Raw genomic sequence first — 21548 nt, 5'->3', positions numbered from 1 at the left:
CTTCCCATTTTGTGCACAAATTTGTAAATTACGAGTAGTTCGAGATTGCCGAATGTGTGGGTATAACAAACATTATATGGATAATTAGGTCATATATGCATTGCAAAAAAGTAAGCCATCAAATTTGAACTATGTTTGATGCTGCAATTTTATCACAGTTGACATTCGTACCATGTTTTGCACAACCTACGGTTCACATTATAAAATGCCTTCTAATTCATGAATAAGTGTGTTCGATGACTACATGAACTGGGTCAAAAATGGGGACAAGGAATTTAATTTATGATTATTATAAACATTGAAATTATTAATTAGGATTCAAAGTAAATGCACATCTCAAGGCAAGGTTCACTATGCCACGAAGAAAAGACTTCTGCAGTTAAATGAAAGTCTTGTGAGGAAATATTGAGAAAAAGTTGAAAAAAACATATCATGATATGAAATGTTCACAAATTGTAGGCATCAAAAAGTCTCATGAGACTTTTAAAATTACTCTGAATTAAATGAACATACTTTAAAAAGAAAAAATACTTTTCCTTGAATTAAATGCAGGCCCTGCATAACGAAATATAGTCCACTGAATATTGCGATTATTTTTTTGTGCATCATTCTCAAGGGTTTAGAAATAAACCTAACTTTAAAATAAAACTATAACTTTTATAACTTTATAAAATATAACCTAACTTCTAAAAAAATATTTTCCAATGCTAAGCAAATTGGCAACATTATTAAAATCAATCGAAAGACCATTGACAGAAATAAAGCCAGTTATCTGTGGAGCTAAAATCACCGCATGCATTTATTTCACTAGCAAAATAATTTGTAACTGAACCATCCACTAAAATTATACTTCATGTAAACTTCAGGAAATAAAAATATGTGCTCTTCTTGAGATAATTTCTCTATTTGAGATTGGGAGGAAAAAAACTCAAGTTTCATCAACTGAAAAATTAAAAAATTCAAGCACTTGACTGTAGTTTTACTTTGTATGAGCACACAATATATTTTACAATAGACCTTTTTGTTTTATTATAGACATTGTCATTGTTGCAGGAGGTAAAAAAAATCAGTTTCATCAACTGAAAAATTAAAACATTCAAGTTATTTGAGTGTACCTTTACTTAGTAGGTGCACATAATATATTTTATTATAGACCTTGTTGTTTTTATACATATATACAAAGTCTTTCATTCTTTCCTTTTAACCTATCTTCAGAACCAGATGACTTCTCTAGGGAAAATTTCTGAACAGATCACAGATCAGATTGACAGGTTAGCAGTTTTTTTACACTCATGTCACTCTTGCTCACTTCATACAAGTTTAATCAGCATAATAATATTAACAATCGCAATGGCTATAACGCATCATCTCATCGACGATGCCATTTCCATTGCCACACTCACAGTCATTAAAATCACAAGTTTCAAACACACACATATCTCACTCCATTAGATGTCGTATATAGGAAGCTTTTTTGTTAACTTTCAAAATCTGTACATCATAACATTAATCATCTTTGGTGGAAATATAGTAAAATAAAAAAGATAATGGCCAAACTAATAATCTAAGCAAAACAGATTTTTTTTTTACAGATATGCATTTTGTTCCCAACATGGACAGCAAAAAATTCATATAGCTAATTATTTTATGAAATTATTAGCAAATAACAGTGACTTGAGATTTTTCAAGGGAAAGAGATGAAATATAGTAACGTTACCCGTGTGGACTGTTTATTTTCCTAAGAATAGGTTGAGAAGCCACTTTGGATTTAGAGCTCCCACCCATAGCAAAGGAAGTAGGAAACTTTTGACGCCAAAAGATCATGAAAGAACATTGGGTCAAACACAATAAAGAGGTAGTGACAGGTACATCTCTCATTTTGGGTGTTGAACCTGGGACATCAATGCTTCATTATAAAAGGTTTTGTTTAAAAAAAACATTCATTTGAAAAAAAACCAAAAGGGAAAAAAAAGAAATCACAATATATGAACTGTAGCTGCATGGACCATTCCTTCCCTCAGAACACCTTTATATATATATATATTTATATATGTAGATGCATATATATTGGTATTATATATACTCCTGTATTATTGTCTCTCACTCTCTTTCTTTAAGAAAATATTCATGCAACACTTCATCAAATGCCATACATACAGTCTACCTCTCTTCAAATATATCAAATTTTTTGTCAAATTGAAAAATGAAATATTTATTCATATAACAAAAAACTCATAGGTTCCTATGAAAGTTCTACAAAATTAAGCAGTACAAATTCTTTTGTGCTTTTTAATATATAAAAACACCCAAATAAAAACACTAATGTTTGCACTTTTCTTTTGCATTGCAGCTGCTGTCAGTAGAAACTTGGGCAACTATTTATATCTAAATGATAAACTACATTCAACAATTAACACTCACCTGGCAGGTTTCAACATTATTAATGCATGACTTTGCAGCTGGTCTAAAGAATAACAAAATAGTAACATAGGTACTGTTCTTATATACATCAATTAACTCATAAAAGTTTCGAACATTACACAAAACTATCAAATTTTGATCTTTAAAGTACTTTGAACAACAAATCTTTTACGGTCATAAAAACACTGACAACATAAAAGCTTCCACAGCTGTGGTCCATGAAGCCAACATAACCCTGTGGTATATAGATGACTTATCAACATCTGATAAAATAATAATACTTTTTCATAAAAACTACATTCACATTCAGCGGAAGAACTGTGCTTAAAATATTAAAAAACAATTCCTTATCCAACCAACATTATTCATTCTAAATTTGAAGGAACATCATTTAGAAGTGTTTGTAAAAAATTACCATCACTCATTTATGATCCGGAATGTTACACTTCCTTATGCTGCTAACATTACCGAGATATGTTCACATTATTGTACAATGATGAATACACATCATATATTCTCACTTAAATTCCTACAAGGATAAGAAATGGCACACACGTGTACAAAGAATAAATGCACACATTTGACTATTATGTACAATAGACTTTTTCTCTCAAGATGCTGAAAAAAAATGACAAAATCTTCGGGACTAACCTTAAAAAAAGTATGGCGTCAAAAGTTTCCCATTGCAAACCAATTGAGGTCTTTCTAGTCCACAGTCAAGTGTAAAATTACACCTCATTACATGATGCATGCTGGTGTACTGGATTTCATGAAGAAACACTTTCTATTAGTCTCAGAGAAAAGGGAATTCAATCATTTTGCATGGGCATTATCACTGGTTTTCCGCTCATCACTTATGTGCACAAGTCCCAATGCTTTTGCGTCATAAAACCGAGCTGAAAAGACATAATGGACATACCAATGCTCAGAAAGAACACCGAAAGGGGGGAGTTGTAAAGAGAGATCACTTCTGAGTGGTAGAAACTGTAACAGGATTAAGTGAACAATCTAGTCTCACACTTGGGAATATGCAGTAGATACATTTTGGCCAGGCTGTAAACACAATGCATCTGAGGACAATGGATATGTTGGCCATACATCAGCCATCATCGTGAGGGAGCAAAATGTGATTTGTTTTCCCGAATCATCACTCGCTGAGGCCCCCAGCTGCTCCTCATCCAGGTAGTGGCATGGTTCATCCACTTCGGAGTCAGTCTCCATTGACTGCGACTGTCCTCCAGCGCCAGGGGTCACAGGTCTTCTGACTTACATAAGCAGCAGAAATGGATTGAGAAAATGAGAGAAAAGGATTTTGAGTTAGACAATGGATTTCCAATCAGATTAGGGATTACACGAATTCTAAACCTGTGTTGAACTCTGATATTAGCTCAGGGAAACCACTTCCTTACGATTATATCCCAAAATTTATTCCCAATGCATAAATAATGCAATTTTTTTGACCACTGAATCCGTATGATGAAAGTCATCCCTGAGAAAAATAACAGAATTCAACACTTTTTGAAACTACCACTATTGTGAAAATAATATGACTTTAAAGCCAAAAAATGATTAAGCATTCAGTATTAAAGATCTTATGCTACAACACACAGGTAAAACAAACATGCAGAAATCAATCAAGTATGTTTTCACAAAAATCTCATTTTAACGAGTTTAATCCTGTGTAAAATATACTTGTACCAATTTCGGTTAAGTAGTACCAGAGTCAATTTGTAAAATAAATATTTACCTTATTTTACATAAATAAGCACGAATTTATATGAATGAAAATTTAAAAAAAATTAAATTTATACGAATGAAAATTTTATGAAATAAAATTTATATGGATGAAAAAATGAAAAAAATATGTTATGATAACTAAATTAGCTATCCATTTTAGGAAATACAATGCAAGTTGCATCTTAAATAGGAGGTTTTTAGGAAAACTCAAGAGTTTAAAGGGGAATTGATAAATGGAAATTCTAAAAAATAAATGTCAATATTTATTGTCAAATGGGACCTATATGTTGTGCTAAAGAGGAATTTGCAAACAGATTTTTATAAAAAAGAGAGAAGCACTAATTACTGGATTTTTCATGGAGAAGGAAATATTCCATAAAAGTAGTCACGCCTACTGCAAATGGAAAAGCAGAATATCACTTTTGAAACTAGCAATGAGTTTCAGATGAACTTTTCACACTTTTTTTTAGAGAGCACATATTTAGGCTAAATTTTATTTTGAAGACAGTTTACAATTAAAATAATATGGCATATCTAATTGTGTTTATTACTTGTACTGTGTGTGTGTGTGTGTGTGTATATATATATATATATATATATATATATATACACACACACACACACACACGAGGGTCATCCGGAAAGTAGTACCCGTTCGTGAAATAAAGACACAAAAGTAAATATTAACAAACATAAAAAATTTTATTTGAAAGAGGATACTTTAAACTACTTCTCAACATAATCTCCAAGCAAATTAAGGCATTTGTCATAACGTGTGACAAGTTTCTGTATTCCTGCTGCATAGTCCTTCGCCGCCAGCTCATTGAGATACGCGAGGGACCCATCTTGCACAAATTTTTGCATAATGCAGATGGTGTTTAACAATTTCATGAACAATTGTTCGAGAAACATTGGGAAAATGCTCACAGATGTCATCAATTGTGACGCGCCGATCGTTCCTCACGAATTCGTCAACTGAGCTCACCAGTTGGTCTGTAATGACAGACGGTCTCCCCGAACGCTCATCGTCGTGTGTGTTCCCCCTCCCCATGTTGAAGTTGCGACACCACCGCCGAACAGACGACTCGTCCATTACATTGTCTCCATACACCTCCTTTAATTGGCGATGAATATCACATGGGCGAACGTTTCTTGCATTGAGGAATTTAATCACTGCCCTCACTTCACAACTGGCGGCGTTCTCAATTTTTTTAAACATTGTAAACAATCACAGAAACAACACAGGCAATGCTAGCGTCACGCAACTTGGCTCAGAGAAGGCAGACAAGCCACTGAAGCTATCTGACCTCGTCCAGCGGCTACTCACGTCGTCAGCACTTCATGCGGCACGAACGGGTACTACTTTCCGGATGACCCTCGTGTGTGTGTGTGTATATATATATATATATATATATATATATATATATATATATATATATATATATATATATATATATATATATATATATAATTTATTTAAAAAAATAAATTTGTGAATTATTTACTGCATATAATTCTTGCGATCACAAAATTTCATTTCACCTTTTGCAAGTAGGTAACTAATTAAAACATCCATTAAACTCTAACTCAGGAGCTTCAACAAACACAAGTAAATTGTAATTTCCATTAAAATGAACAAATTGGGGAGTTCAATTATTTTACGATCTGGTAATAAATGACAATCAGGCAGCATAACACATGCATACACATATATTACTAAGAATAGTGCCAAAGCCAAAAAGCATAAAACAGCACTTTCTCTGTTTATTGGCAGCAAAAATATTTTTTGCAGTTAAAAATCTAATTGCATTGATTTGTTTCAAATTGGCTGCTATTCTGAATGAGGCTAGGACTTGGTGATTGTTTTGACCCTGGTCACTATTTCACCGTAATATAGGTTCACCATAATATTCATTAAAATAGTGATCTTGAATACTACAGTTGCATGCCAAATGTCATTATTTTATTCAGAATACCAGCCCATTAAAAGAATACATGTAATATGTATATTTACCAGGGAGCTGAAATGATGATTAATAATTAGTAAAACATTAGCTTATGGAACATAGAAGATAATGTAATCCATCCATCCAATACAAGATAATGTAATATCCATCAACACAATTGTAATCAGATACTCCATGACATTCATAATGCCACATCATGGTAAACACTTGCAAATCAAGATACAATTAAGACATCAGTCATCAGTGCTTTGGAAGGGTCAATAGGAAGGATAGATAGTGAGTAAAAATTATGGATCAGGAATGAATAAATTAAAACATAGTATGTGATTGGGATGATTTCGTCATTGGTTTTTAAGCATATGTTCCATATTTTTACAATACCATTTCTATTAGCCAAAGAAACCCAAGCCATTACAGAGTAAAAAGTAATGAAACTCGCTGGGGTAAAACATACATGCATAATTTTTATCGAAGCAGTTTTGGGCAGCCATTTAAAAGTTACATATATATATATATGAGCTCTGATTAATCCAGCTGATTTTCTTCTCTAACAGTTCAAAGAAAACCTTATGCACACAAGAACTTCTTAACTTCTGCATGTAAGAGACAATTTTCTCACCCAACAGGGTGACTTACTTTAAATTTTCAAAATTTAAATTTTATGGAGTAGGTACTGATTTCCAATTATAAAAATTTTAGTTTACCACGTACCTACTTTGCATCAAAGAAATTGATCACAATCGAAATATTTGCTTGAGCAGTTACCAAATTACATGCTTGTACATTAGCTATATATGTAAAACAAATACTACAAGAAAGAATGATAAATTAAGCAGCATACATCAAGTGTGGGTAAGCAGCAAGTGTAAATAAATAGTACCATAAACCCTGGCATCACACATTATCGTTTCGCTGATAGCCTAAAATGCATTTCAAACCACAAGGCGAATTAAACATGCTTTATTCAGCTATGCATACTCATTTCCCTTGTAAATGTTTTAAATAAAACAAATAAACGGGAACATCTGGAAAAATTTATTTTTGCATGCCCACATTACCTTACCAGCCGATAATCTTAATATTCCCTAATTCTCATTGGGTAACTTCACATATATAACTTTCAGCTTCAATCATCCAAAGATCTTAAACACAAATTGAAGTTATTAATTTATAAACTGAGCAATAAAAATGAAAATTGCACAGAAAGCCCGAGAAAGAGACATTGGTTTCTTCCAATAAAGGCTACTATGTAGCCACCATTCATGATTTTAACACTTCAACATTCCCTAGAGAAAATTGAGGATAATCACAAAGGAATTTTAGAGATCTGTTAGCAGATTGGTCCACATTAATGAATGCTCTTCAGATTCAGCAGATTAGAGTAATCAACAGCGTAAAGGTCAGGTATCATAGGTCTCCTGTAGTTCTAGTCAATATTTCTTCCAGAAAGGAATACTTATGGTTTTGCATTTTCATGACCATAAATTATATGGAAAGAAATATCCTGGATGTTTGAGACATGATAGGAATACTGCAGATATGAAGCCCATTTCTCTGCTCATCAATTTCTGCAAGCCACGTAATCATATCTCCTGCACACATCATCTTAAATTTAAGAGGTCTGCCAGTGAACAATATTACAGCTGAATACTGATATAATAACTAAATTTCAATAGCAGAGAGAGTGGTTGTTTATGTTTGACTAGATCATTAGATTGATCTCAAAATGGAATGAATACTTTTAATATAGGAGATATAATAATCTAGTATGAAATACAGACAAAATACCTACTGAAAATGAAAATAGGTATGACAAAATTGGACTTTCATTTATTATTGCTCAATTAACACTCAAATTACTAAAAAATTTTGACTCTTTCACAGAGCATTAGATTGGAAACACAATTAAGATTTCAAAAGATAGTTCTCAACTTCTATAAGCCCACTTTCTAACAAATCTTCAATGCCACCATTATTTTATAATGAACTTTCCTTTTACTTGTCCCAGGAAGTTTTTCACACAGCAAAGGATGCTGTTCATTATAATAAACTGCAATTTGGACCCTAAATGCAATGTGACTGAAAATTATTAATTTTATTTGCCCTTGTAGTGTTAACTGAGGAAAATTAAGGTACTTCATAAGTAGTTCCAAACTTATTTGAAAATCACCTACCCCCTCCCCTCATTTCAGCTCATCACAATTTGCCGGAGCCCTTCTCTCTATATGTGTCATGAAATATGTGGGCATATGTGGACATGACATGACATATTTATGGATAGCCAAAAACAACGTGCTTAGAGAATGAAGTAAAAATCACAATATTTCCCCAGAATTTCCTAAAGGGGAGGATTTTAACATAGGCTGCACTTCATGCAAGGTTAGTTGTACTGACAAAGGATGCAGAGATAGAGATGACTGGAGTTCCTCAAAGGACTACTCTGATTTTTCATCAACTGAAGAATTTAAATTTTACTTGAAAAAGACCTGTCAGATTATAATTAATTTAGTGACTTCTGCTCACAACACATTAAAATATCAGAGTCATTACACCGTTTGCACATAGGCACAGTGCCTAAAATCTCAAAATTGTGTTTTGCTAAAATAAATATGATAAATGCTTTTAAAATACTATTACCCTCCATGAAGTGACATTCCTATAATCTCAACTATCATCAGTGACTGCACAGACTCAAGTCCTTTGGGAATAGGATAGCCCCCAGTGAGCCGGCTGAGATATCTTTTGTCAATTTCATCATATCCTTAGTCCATCATTTTGAATAAGTAAATTTGAAAAGAAAACTCTTAGCCCCTTACATGATTACTTACTTATGTTTGTGTATATATATCACAAACAAATTAGTACAAGCCATTCAGGGCATACTTAGCTTGATGAAATACTATATAAATACAGGGTATATTAAAGTATTTAAAATTAATTTTTCCCAAATTAGGATGAGATGAATTCACTTTATTAATTATAAGTGAATTTACAGTTTGTGATCACCTAATAAGCAACTGCATCACCCAATATCCCTTTGATAGACTGATGTTAATGTTAAAATCACCATCAAATTGAAATATTTTTTTAACTTAGAAAATAATTTTTACAGTTTCACTGCCTCATTCTTGATACCAATCAAAAATATAATGCTTATTTATAATAATAAATAGATATTGAAACAAACATAAAAGTTGTTTCTGTACATTTCTGAAATGGCACCATATCTTTTAAATTCAAGCATCTGAATTGTGACAGAAATTGTACCCGTAGCTCTCCTTATTCATTTGCACCTTTCATCAACAAAGAAACCATAAAAAGGTTTTGTATAATTTGTAAAGATCTTAAGGAATGAAGCATTGATTGATCTTAAGTTAATATTAGGATTTTCAATATGTTGACTTAGATGAATCTTCTGTATGTCTTGAAATCATTCTAAACATTATACAAATTTTATTATTTGAAAATAATTGAAATATCATATCATCACATACTTGCAATCAGTGCATATCGCATGAAAGGTCTCATAAACTTTAGAAGCCTTGGCTTTTGGCTCAGATTCAAATTTTAATGCTGAGAAGATGTTTTTGCTCAAGTAGATGGAGTGACATGTGCCATTAAATAATCATGAGTTTAAAAAACTCTTAGAAAAATGAGAGATAGATTGATTGAAAAATGATTTATAAAGAAAAGAGGAAAGTTGCGATTTGATAATGATCAAAACACAAAATTAATACTCAAAACACTATTTTAATATTTTTTGAATAAACTATATTAATCAACTTTGTTGAATGAAGAGGTACAGTTTGAAATATATCTTCCCCTTTTTCTTCAGTTAAGCTAAAACCAATCAATGCAAAATGCTTTTCAGTGTTGACATAATAAGGAGTGGACATGAAAATGAACATGTCTTAACACTAACATGTATGCGTCAAATTTGGAATCAAATGGATAAATATCTTACATGTATGGTATGCCAGCATTTTATTATTCATTTGGACATTATAAGGAAGAATACATCCGATGCCACTGATACAAAAAATTTTTAAATATTCCAAATTGATTGAGTCACAAAGTAAGAAACTTCATGTGACTTCTTACGCACTCAAAATCTAATCACTCATAGGTGCTTTCTATATTTAAGGGTCTCATGTGAGAGCAGATAAATAAATAAAAAATGGTTATTGCCATTATTATAGATAAAATCAAAATGACTACTCAATGTTCCACTTTCCATTCAGAGACAATTGCAATTAAAGTCTTCCTGGCAGTCCTCTGCAGTTAAAAATATTTGGCTATGCATTAGCATAAAGGTTATGATCAGAAATAGGTATTAGGCATTTAACATAGGTTAGCCTATTGTTTATATTAACTTAGTTATTAAATATACCAAGCCATTAAAAATTCAACAAATCATTTTGTATCCAGGTAGGAATTCTTTGAATAATTGCTAAACGTCCATTTTAATTGTGATGACAGTAAATTAAATATTATGCAATTTGATTCCTAAACATTCAAATGATTATGCTGTATTTCTTCCAAAGGCCTATGATGCAGAAATAATTATAAAATAATACCTATGTCCTTCAATTATATATGATACCCAAATTAAATAAGGGCTAATAAAATACTATGGATTACATTTTATGAATATCTTATATTTTTGTGGCCAAAAACTGTGTTTGAAAACCTATGTAAGCTAAGTAAGCACTAAGATTCCTTTTTGGGATGAAAATAATGAGAAAATAACCAATGAGCAAACCACCTTGCATCTTAATAATCCTGATACTAAATCTGCATGATATAGTTAAAGTACTGAAAAATTCCATACGATTATCCATTCTATTATCAGCCATGTAGTAATTATTATCAATGACTACGGAATACATTTTTCAAATGACTTTTCCTTTAAAAATTCAAGTCCTATAGTGGCAGTTCTAAAAATGAATATGACATTAAATGCCTCAAAGAAAAATAAAAGTGACATGGGAATAGACAAATAACCAATTTATGTGTTCTCTGCACTTTAAGGTGGTTCAAAATTAATATAGGTATTTTAAAATGGAATCCTGATATGCTAGAATCAAAGATGTAAAAATACCCTTTATATACCCAATCTGAATGTTTAAGGTCTCAAACCACAAGAGAATAATGTCTTAATTAGGATTAGAAAATTGTCTTCTGTCAAGTAAGGTCGTGCACACTAAAGAATTGTTATTGGTGGACAAAATGGAGTTGAGACATTTGTTTGGATAGAAATATTTTCTCTTGCAATTCTATTTATTGAGAAAAGAAGGTTGAAAATAATGAAATGGTAATACCCATTTAGTAGAACTTAGATGCTTTTGTAGAAGCTTTTGACATACTGCAGTTTTGTTCTACTGGCAAGAAAAAAGCATGCAGAATTGCCATTATTATAATGAAGCCATATATGAGTTATGTATGTGTGTGGCCACCTCTAACCCAGAAACTAAAGTCCAGAACAAAGAAAAAAATAGCATGTGGGTATTCATCAATGAAATTCTATCCAACACTGCTATTTAAAGTTATTAAAGAATGCACCCATTCATTAGTAGTTTTAATGCCATGACTAGTGAATTAGTTTTGATGAATCTATAATTTCAGGTATGATGACTGTTTCTGCATGTGAGGTAGTCAAAAGTTACATATGCCATTATTGAATCATTTCTTTAAAGACCTCCTAGACGAAAAAGCCATTTAAATGAGCTCAACATTGGCATTTCTTAGCCACTGATCCTTAACATTCTTTGAATTATTTAGCAGGCAATTTTTTTTCTAAATACCAAATACTCTATATTTGTGCCATAATGTCTAAATATACTCTCAACTGTTCTCAAATAAAAACTCAACGATTTTAAAGAAAACTTACTTAAATGATGAATTAAGCGAAGCAAATACCAAAAGAGACATGACATTAAGCATGACTAGCATCACCATAATGAATGTTCATGAAACCTTTACTTAATGAAGACACAAACAAATAAAGAGCAAAAGAATAAGAAAAGGAAACTAGTATTTGATAGCAATACAACATCCACTTGTATCTCAGACAACAATTCCCCAGCATCACATCACGCACCACTTAACACAAATTTCAGAAGGATACCCTTAAATAGTAATGGCTTGGTTTATGTAAATAAATATGATTGCTAATATATACATAAATTAAGGAATGGAACTTTTAGCAGGACCTTGCATAGTACATCAAAATGCTGCACTGATGATAATGATTTTATCCAATAAATGACAGCAAATGTCCATCCAAGTATTTTCAATTTCTTTCAATAAGAGTGATGTTACCTTCAGCAAACTAGAAATCAGCAGTTAGTAATTAGTACAAGGAACATGTAAAATCACTGCATTCATTGTTGCCAAAAGTCAATCACCTGGTTAGTGATGACCATCACTGAACCTTAAATCGTGGAATTATCCCATTAAACTCTGATATACACACACACACACACGCACACACACACGCACACACACACGCACACACACACACGCACCCACACACACACAATATTTAGGCAATATGACTAGAACCTCAGCCAGTATTCTTAAGAATAATCAATCTTGAACTCTTTCAATGAAGTTAAGTTTACCATCATTAATGTTTGACGCATATGTTACCAGGTTCAAAGCAGGTACCACAAAAGAGCATCCCAAAAGCAGGGTATTTTCAACAGAAAATAATTATGTCAACATTAAAAATTACTGTAACCCCCTCTTTTAAATTAATCACATTGGAAAGATTTATGCAAATATTAAAACATTAAGGTACATGTAGGAAATGAATTCTTGGATTTCCAATTTTACAGTTAAAAATTTGTACATACAAGAATTATTCCTTTATAAAAGAGTCCGATAATAATGCAATGTTGGGTGAAAAATATGATTACCCTCTACAATATTTCATTACAAAGAGTAAATTTATTTTCTTTTTCCAGCATTTAATTAGAAGCCCCTCCAATCTAATATGCAACCATAAAATAAATAATTTATTGCACCTTTAAAATTAACTACTCAACATTAAATAGAGAAAAAGCTAATGAAATAGGACATAAAAATATATGAAGCATATTTAGACCATATTATTATTACATTATCACCAAATACAACAAGCTTGTTGAAATAGCCATGACTGAACACAGCATTAAGTTAAGATGAGTTCATTTTTGTATTATCACCATTATCTTAGTTTTACAAAATTATCTGTTAATATTTAAAATTGAAATAACTGACAAATACATCTTATTCATTAATAAAACACCTAGAGAGTGACATTATGCTTAAACATTTTTAAAAAATTATCATAATCAAAGGGGAAAAATAGGGACAAACATTAAAAATGTTGCTTACCTTCCAAAAAGAGGATGCCAAAGGTGAGGGTGAGGGCTTCTGCCCACTGTGCTCAATGTGGCAGCAACTTCTTGTGCCCTGAAACCCTCTAATTCCATAGCACGTGCCTCCCTCTTTGAGGACCTACCCCCACTCCTTCCGGACAGGTCCATTGGCTGCGCTACGACACCAGCAGGTAGGAGGGACTGGGGTACTCCGGAGAGAGGGGCAGGATATCGATTAGACTGTAGACACTCACTCTCAGGATCAACACCAATCACATAAGGACGTAGGACACTCTGCACTGGAGGGGCACGACTGTTTTCAACAACAGTTCTCTTCTCAGGCTGGCTGGCAGATGGCCTGGCAAGGGCTGCCAACAGGTGTCCATGCTGATGCTGTTGATCTGACCTACCACCTGCCAAGGACTCATCCATTGCATTCTCCAAGGGAATGGAGTCTATGGAACCATCTGGTCTTGGATTGGAAAGGAGGTTTAGAAGGGAGCGGCAGGTTACTGCTGGTTTTTGCCTGGAGGATGATGTCACCATTGGAGATGACACAGGGACTTTCATTGACTCCCTACCTGGAGATGAAACTGGCTGGCGTCTCACTGAATTCTTGTTCTGGTCTACACCTGAAGGTAAATTATTTGATGGAGATTTCCGGGGTCTTGATAAAGCCACTTGGGATAGAGTCTGTTGAAGTTGAGTGCTACTCGCCTCAATGTTACGATAGATTTGCGTTGGAGTCGGCTGCCTAGCATTGGGTATCTTTTGTTCATGGAAGCTGTGCTTACTGGAATGATGAACAGCACTATTGCTGTGTCCTCCATTGTAACGAATGCCATAGTTATTGTTGGTGTTATTAACATTATTTTGGACCAACTGTTGGCCACGAGCACTTCGCATACCAGAATTTGGGAAAGAGCCCGAATTCATGTATCTGAAAAAGTCTGAGGTGGGGGAATGTGCAGGAGATAAAGGTGTGGAGACAGGAGAAGGTTTCCTGCCATTGTGGGGAAATCTAGGAGATTGTCTCTCCTGTTGGTGGGTATTCACATTAGTATCCTGCCGCTGGCACCCAATGATCCCATTGGCTCCATTATTACGTTCTAATTGCTCTTGTCCGAGCATTTCCTGATGCATTGAATTGAAAGTAGTGGAAGCATTAGCCGCCATGATGTCTTGCCACAGATTCAGTGTCTGAGAGAGTTCCACCCTGGACTTGTAGTCAGCAATGGCAGATGGAGGTAGAGAAGATGGCTGCAGGAAAGGGCTTCCATGCACAAACGGTGGGTTCTGTGGTGGTGGGGGTGTGGGGAAGTGTGATAAAGCCCTTGGGGATGCTGCAGACTGTGAACTTGGAGAGACAGGAGGCGGTGGACCAAACATGGCATTACCAAGAGAGGCTAGGAGTTCGCGGTTGCCTGTGTTGACAGCCATCTCCAACTGCCCCAGGTATGGCAGCCAAAGCATGTTGTGCAAAGTGGCAGCAGCTGCTGCCGTTGCTGCATCAGATTCTGTCCCCAAGGAACTGTCAATCCTCGGTGAAGCATTGACCTCCCTCCCTGAGGAGCGCCTTGCTGATGACTGGCTATTTGGGAAAGCAGATGGAGAAGAATTTTTTGGCTGTTTGTGACATCTTGCAGCAGGATGTGGCACCCGAACAGGCTCGGTTCTCGAAGATGATGATGATGAGACAGATGGACTCCTTTGCACTGAAAGGGAAACAGGTTGCTGTGCTTCTGGTGTGGGCAATCTTGTCAAAGTCGTCTCTGTGGAATTTGCAATGTGTCTCAATGCCAAAGAAGTTGAACTTTCTATTGATATCGGCTTCAGGGCTAACTTTGCTGCACTTCGCCTCCCAAGTAGGTCTTTCAACTTCCTAAGCTCCAAACCTGATTTTGCATCTTCACTTCCCCCCTCATTTTCTTCACTTCTAGGTTCGATTTTCACAGAAAGCTGAGGCTGTGGAGTGGAAACAGCACTGGGAACTGAGTTTGCAGGTGAAGGAGTCCTTTGCTGAGGAGTACTCCTGCTGGGAGGAGGTGAAGTCTTGTGTGCATCTGGAGAGGTCAAGAGCTCGAGGAGTCGTGATCTTGAAAATGATTTACTTACTCCCTCATTCATTTCGGTGGGGAATGCAATTTCTACTTTTGGCTTTGGTACTACAATGCCTACAGAATTAACCAACCCAGGGCTGGGGTTAACATCCTTAGAACAACTAAGAAGTTTTTTAAGCGTAATTTGATGACTATCTTCTGCAGGAATATGTGGTTCTATCATGTCAGCTGCTACCTGTTCTTCTTCTTCTTCTACCACCTCTAATTTAATTTTTTTGATCGGTGGTTCTAATGCTGAATTTTCACCATAATCACCACTTGACTCCACTTTAGAATCCTTGCTTTTTCTACTCAAAGACACTGATGATGAAACATTCCATTGTTCCTTATTATCATTCTTCTCTCCCTCATGAGTTTTTGGACCTTCGGATGTTGGAAATACAAGATCAAGTGGATCCTTTTGAGGAGTTTTTGTTTCCATTGCTCTTTCATCCGAGTTCACCATGGGATTAGGAAATGTCACTGGTTCCATTGAATGGGCAGGAAGTGGCACTGATCCATCAACTTTGGGGACGCGAAGCTCTTTAGTGGGAAGCATACTTCTTGGACATGTGGTAATTCGTGTGCTTGGAGGCAATGCAGTTACATGACTTCGCCTCATCTTCTTGAAAGGAGGGAGCTCATCGACTTCATCACCCGCTCGTTTTGGAGTTGTCAAATCAGCAGGTTCCTCCTGCCCATCATCCATGAGGGTAGTAGAAGAGGAGGGCTGAGAATGATGAATCAATGATGGGATTGATGCTGCGTGAGCAGGAGGTGGCGTTTTAGGAGGACTTTCCTCCTCCTCTTCATCATCCTCCTCCTCCTCTTCCTCATCCTCTTCTTCCTCCTCCTCATCATCATCTTCCTCTTCTTCTTCCTCTGCTGCACCCTCAGCTTCTTCTTCTGTGCCAGCAGTCCCTGTTTCTTCTGATCCTTCTTGCTCAGGGACTACTTCCTCAGATTCAGTTACATCTCCCTCAGGACCTTCAACCTCCCCACCAGAAGCTCCTAATGCTACCTCAGGAGCTATTGTCTCCTCCTCAGCAACTGCTGCCTCATCAACAATGCCCGACTCATCTTCCACAATGGTGCCCTCTTCATCAACTGTGCCGGGCTCTTCTTCAGCTGTGGCTACTTCATCTTCAGCTGTGGCTACTTCATCTTCAGCTGTGGCAGCTTCATCTTCAGCTGTGGCTGCTTCATCTTCAGCAGGGTTTACATCCTCTTCTACAGCTGCTCCCTCCTCCTCAAAGGTGGCTGCCTCCTCTTCAATGGTATCTGCTCCTCTTTCAATAATACCTGCTTCTCCTTCAACAGTGCCTACCTCATCTACAACAGTGTCTGTATCATCTATAACAGTGCCAGTCTCATCCTCTCCAGCCCCCTCTTCCTCAACATTTTCTCCCTCCTCATCAACAATTGCTCCCTCCTCCCCAATATCTCCTTCTCCCTCCACGATTGCAGACTCTTCATCCTCAGCAGTGAGCATTTCCGACCCTTCCCCCTCCAAATCCATTATTGCCCCTTCTTCCAATTCCGCCTCAACAGCTCCTTCACCTTCCCCCTCATCAACAAAATCACCAATTGCTTCACCCTCAATTGCAACAAGAGCTTCAGACCCTTCAACCAACTCTTCCTCCTCTTCCATTACTCCTGTTGATGCAACTTCATTCTCAGCAATATCATCAGTCTCATTGACAGATTCAGCATCCTCCTCCACACACTCTTGTGGATGTTCTAATTCTTCGTTTCCTTCTTCTATTGGCACTTCCTTGATTGTCTCCATCTCTTCACCAATGCCCTCCTCCATAGCAGTGTCTTCTTCCATTTCACCCTCCGGATTTTCAACCCCTATTTTTATTTCCCCCTCCTTAACATCAACCTCTGCCACTGTCTCTCCTTCCTCACACTGTGCCTCTGCAGGCTCATTCATGACCTCTTCTTCATAGTCTCCCTCTAAAATTTGTCTTTCAACAGTAGTGTCCTCAAAATTAAGGCAGGAATCATTAGGACTTTCCTCTTTCTCCATAACATCAGCATCTTCTCCCTCTTCCTTAGTAACATTATCTTCCTCAATCATTTCCCCCACTCTTTCAGCATCTCCATCCACCTTCAATCCTTCTTGTCCCTCGGATTCTTTCCCGCTTTCCTTCGTCCCTTGAATATCCAATGGCTCCTCCTCCACGCCCATCTCCTTCTCCCCACCCTCATCCACTTCTAGCACCTCCACCTTCTCCTTCCTATTCACAGCCTCATCCTCCAGTGTCTCTTTAACGGCAGCTCCTGGACCTGCAGGTTGACGAGGCTTGACCGAGAGAGAATTTGTGTTCTTCTTCGTAGTGCTGCTATTCGCGCGCGATATTCTAGATCTAGCAGTCGATCTTGTGACGCGGGTGGCTTTCCTTCTGCTCTTAGGGCCCACTTTAGAGACTTCCCGAGCGGGGGCCTGCGGTGGCGGTGACTTCACCAACGCGTCTGTCTCTTTGCATTCCCTCCCATTTTGTCTTTCCTCGGACGCCACCTCTTTCTCTTCCTCCTCATCCTCCTCCTTTTGCGTGGGCAGAACGGGGATGGCGGCGACCTTTCGCACAGCTGGCTTCCTGTTCCTAGGCCTGCTTCTTTTGATCGGTGCTCTCTTCCCCTTCTTAGTCGCAAGTCTTTGGTCTCTCGGTTTGATTGGTCCAGGCTTCGACGCTGCCTTTACATCTGACTTTCCTTCGAGCTCGATAATTTTCGCGGGGGCGTTCGCCCGTGGCGTCGGATCCGGCCTCCCGGGGCCTTCTCCCCCGTATGTTTCGGGCTGACCGGGTGAATCGGGGCCTTCACGTGGTTTCATTTCGTCCCGGACACCCCCTTCTCCCGACGGCGAGGCCTTCTTCGCTGCCACACTCTTCGACCTCTCCTCGTGGGTGCCACTCCTGGACTTTCGTCTGGCGGGCGTCTTCACCGTTGTTGCCATCGGAAGCCTCAGGAGGACAGAAGGATCGGGTGGGCCTTCGACGACGTCTGTGGGGGGGATTGGGGAAGAAGCGCCGGTGGACGCTTCTTTCGGAGGGGGCTGGCCTACCGCGGCGTTCGAGGGCGGTGCCATGGCCGCGGGGGTGGGGGTGGTCGCGGGGTTGGCGGCGGCGGCGGCAAAGCGTTCGGTCCTCGGTATTGCCCTCCATCCGTTTGGAGTCTTGGTCAACCGGATGCGATTCCTCTTGTCGTAGTCTTCGCACAGGACCTCGAGTATCGTCGCCGCGTCGTCCTGCTTGGCCCACACGAAGATGGGGTTCACTCTGGGGGTGGGGTGAGCCCCTGCGTCGGAAGCAGCGACTTCCTCCTCATCCGAGTCGGCCGCCCTCGACCTCCTCCTCCTCCGCTTTCGGTGCTTGTGCCTCCTCCGCTGGGACGAGGAAGCGGAGGCGGAGGACGTGGAGACGGCCGACGAGGAGGCCGTGGTCGACGATGAACAGGATCTCTTGCGGTGGTTGTTCCTCTCCACCGTTCGAATTTGCCGCCCTTCCAAGTCTCCCGCTGGCGGCGGATGGTGGTGATGGTGGCTCCGTCTGCCGCTCGCCGCCGTCGGTTCCTCCTCCACGTTATCCTCCACAACTTCCTCATCCTCCTCCTCCACCACCGCCACATCTCCCTCCTCCTGCCTCCGCCTCCTCTTTTTCGCGCCTTTCCTCCCTTCCGTCGCCACTTCCTTCCCTCCTCCCCCTACCTCCTCCAGAAGGGAAACCCTGACTCCTACACCGCTCTCCGCATCCTTGCGCTCCCTGACTCCCCCCCCTCCCGCTCCCTCTCCCGTTGCCACCCTCCTCCGCGCCTCCTCCTCCACCACCACCAAAACCTCCACGTCGGGATTCGACGTGGTCGTGACGTCACGAGACGCCCAGGCGCCGCCGCCATGACGTCTCGGCGGGAGATTCGGGGGATCGATGGCCGGCCTGGGGCTCCGGGCGCCGACAGCGCCTGCGCCGTGGCACGAACATCGCCGGTGTCGTAAGGGGGCCCCCGCCAAGAGGGGACCCCCGGAGGGAGGCGGGGGGCTGCTGGCGATGACCGTGGCGGGGGCTGAGAGCCTCCGCCGGGGGCCCTCACAGGAGGGATCCACGATGGCCACGGGCCTTGCCCTCTGCTGGGAGTGCAGGGGAGGCAAGGGGCGGGGCTTCTCGTCGATGTCCGCCAGGGGAGGGGGAGTGCATCTCCCGGAGGTCCTTTCCCCCGAGCCCAACAGCCTCCCCCCGCCCGTCCCGGAGGAGGGCAGGTTCCGCATGAGGTCGCACCTCACGGGGTCGAGCACCAAATTTGAACAGGGCCGGCGGGGGCGTCGTCCGGGGAGGTTGGCCTCCCTCAAACCTTCAGACTCCTTGGCCACCGTCGCCGTCCCCTCCGTTCGCTTAACACACCCTTCCTCCCTGCACTCCTTCGGTGTCCTCTTATCCCCCATACCACTCCAACACGGGCCCTCCACGCGGAATGTCCCCCGCGCACTACCCTCCACCTCCTCGCACTCGCTCTCCTCGTCTTCTTCCTCAGAATCCTCCTCCTCTTCATCGTCCTCCTCCTCCTCCTCTTCCTCCACTTCCCCCACGAAGGCGACACCAAAGTCCCTCCTCGCGCCCTCGACACGGGAGGCCATCTGCGTCACCTCTGCGGCCAACCTGTCCTCCTGACCCATGACCCCGGCCGCGGCCTCCACAGGCGTCGCTCCCAACCTCCCGAGGGGAGGTGGGAACCATTGCGTCTGCTGGTGCCTCACGCCCACGGTCGAACTCATGCTTCTTTTGTGGATGGCTCGATCGACTCCGAGGACCGCCGCCACCGCCGTTGCTCACTACCCATTTCCCCTGGTCGGGGAGACGACTCCGCGGAGGATCCGGCGAACGGAATGCATTCCGCTGCTCTCGAGATGACTCGCATAATCCGAAGAAACCGCTAAACACTCCTCACCTGTAGTAACCGAATTGTTGTTCTTCGTTTGTTTAAAAACTCAAACTCTTTCGTGATTTCAGTAAAGGAGGAAATTTTGCGGAGGGCGAATGTCGTCGTCCGAAAAATTTTTACCTCTCTGGTGGTGATTTACGTTTAAGTTTCCTCGACTCTACTCAAGGTTACGGTCACACGAATAACATGAACGGGTCCGTCGGAACGCTGGTAGATTAAAAGGCGGATGAAACCCCGCTCACGGGACAACAAAGGGGGTGCGGCGACACGTGCTAGTGTTTTGTTATCTTCAAATGCGGGGGAATGGGTTAGGGAGAGACCCGGCGTGCGAAAGTTAGAGAAGGGGATATTTGACAGTCTTTAGGGGAGGGGGGGACTGAAGTGGAGGCACGGGGGTTGGAGGAGTAGGGCCTGATTCCCCCTCGCTCCTTCCCCAAACCCTCTCTCTGGATTCCCACCCCTTCACTTTCCCCTTCCACCGCTCGCTTCGCTCCTCCCGTGCGGGGAGAGGTTCATCCACCCCCACCTAGCGAGGCGCACAGCCTCACTCCCTCCCCCTACAATACCTCCCGCTTACAACTCTACCCCTTCACCTCCTCCCTCCAGCCGTCACCTCCCGAAAGCCTATGCGCTCGGCAGAATACGGGGGAGGTAATAATGGCTATTCCGGCCGAAAATGGGAAATAACAATAATGATAAAAGGCTAAGTAATGTTCCAGGAAAAATGACCGATTCAAATGGATTGATTATCTTCCTATTTTAGTGGTAATCTTCACTTCATGGATTCAAGGTCCCTATGAAAAGATCCAGAAGATTCTCGCATGAGTATTATGTTTTAACACGAGTGACATGCGCATAAATTCATAGGCGAATCCGCGGAATGTTAACCCTTTTTCGCGTGAATTGAGGGCGGAATTCCAACGCACCTCGGGTAAAGTAAACACGAGACGGCGCTAAGGAGCCTAGGGGTATCAAGGGCGCTGTTTCCGTCCCGGTGGGGGGAAACGAAATCGAGCGGCTGT

The 21548-nt window shown here is 40.0% G+C and overlaps 1 protein-coding gene across 1 annotated transcript; it reads right to left on the bottom strand.

The window, feature by feature from the left end:
- Positions 1 to 1121: 1121 nt before the first annotated feature.
- On the bottom strand, positions 1122 to 20029 carry LOC139692476 (microtubule-associated protein futsch-like). Its single transcript, XM_071590692.1, has 2 exons — positions 13506 to 20029; positions 1122 to 3682 (listed from the first exon to the last, which is right to left on the bottom strand). Exons 1-2 carry the CDS (start codon positions 20027 to 20029, stop codon positions 3436 to 3438), a joined length of 6771 nt encoding a protein of 2256 aa, XP_071446793.1. The 3' UTR covers positions 1122 to 3435.
- Between the last annotated feature and the right edge of the window lie 1519 nt (positions 20030 to 21548).

The sequence above is a fragment of the Hetaerina americana genome, unplaced genomic scaffold (assembly GCF_022747635.1).
Source record: "Hetaerina americana unplaced genomic scaffold, ioHetAmer1.1.p SCAF_4, whole genome shotgun sequence".
Lineage (NCBI taxonomy): Eukaryota > Metazoa > Arthropoda > Insecta > Odonata > Calopterygidae > Hetaerina > Hetaerina americana.
The sequence above is the reverse complement of the archived record's forward strand: the minus strand, read 5'-3'. Positions and strand labels throughout refer to the sequence as shown.

Bases quoted from the DNA above. Each gene is read 5' to 3' on its own strand.
- LOC139692476 (XM_071590692.1), bottom strand. From the start codon at position 20,029: ATGGGGGATAAGAGGACACCGAAGGAGTGCAGGGAGGAAGGGTGTGTT. The intron at 3,683-13,505 runs GTAAGCAACATT...TATGTAAGTCAG, and splicing joins TGGCATCCTCTTTTTGGAAG to AAGACCTGTGACCCCTGGCG.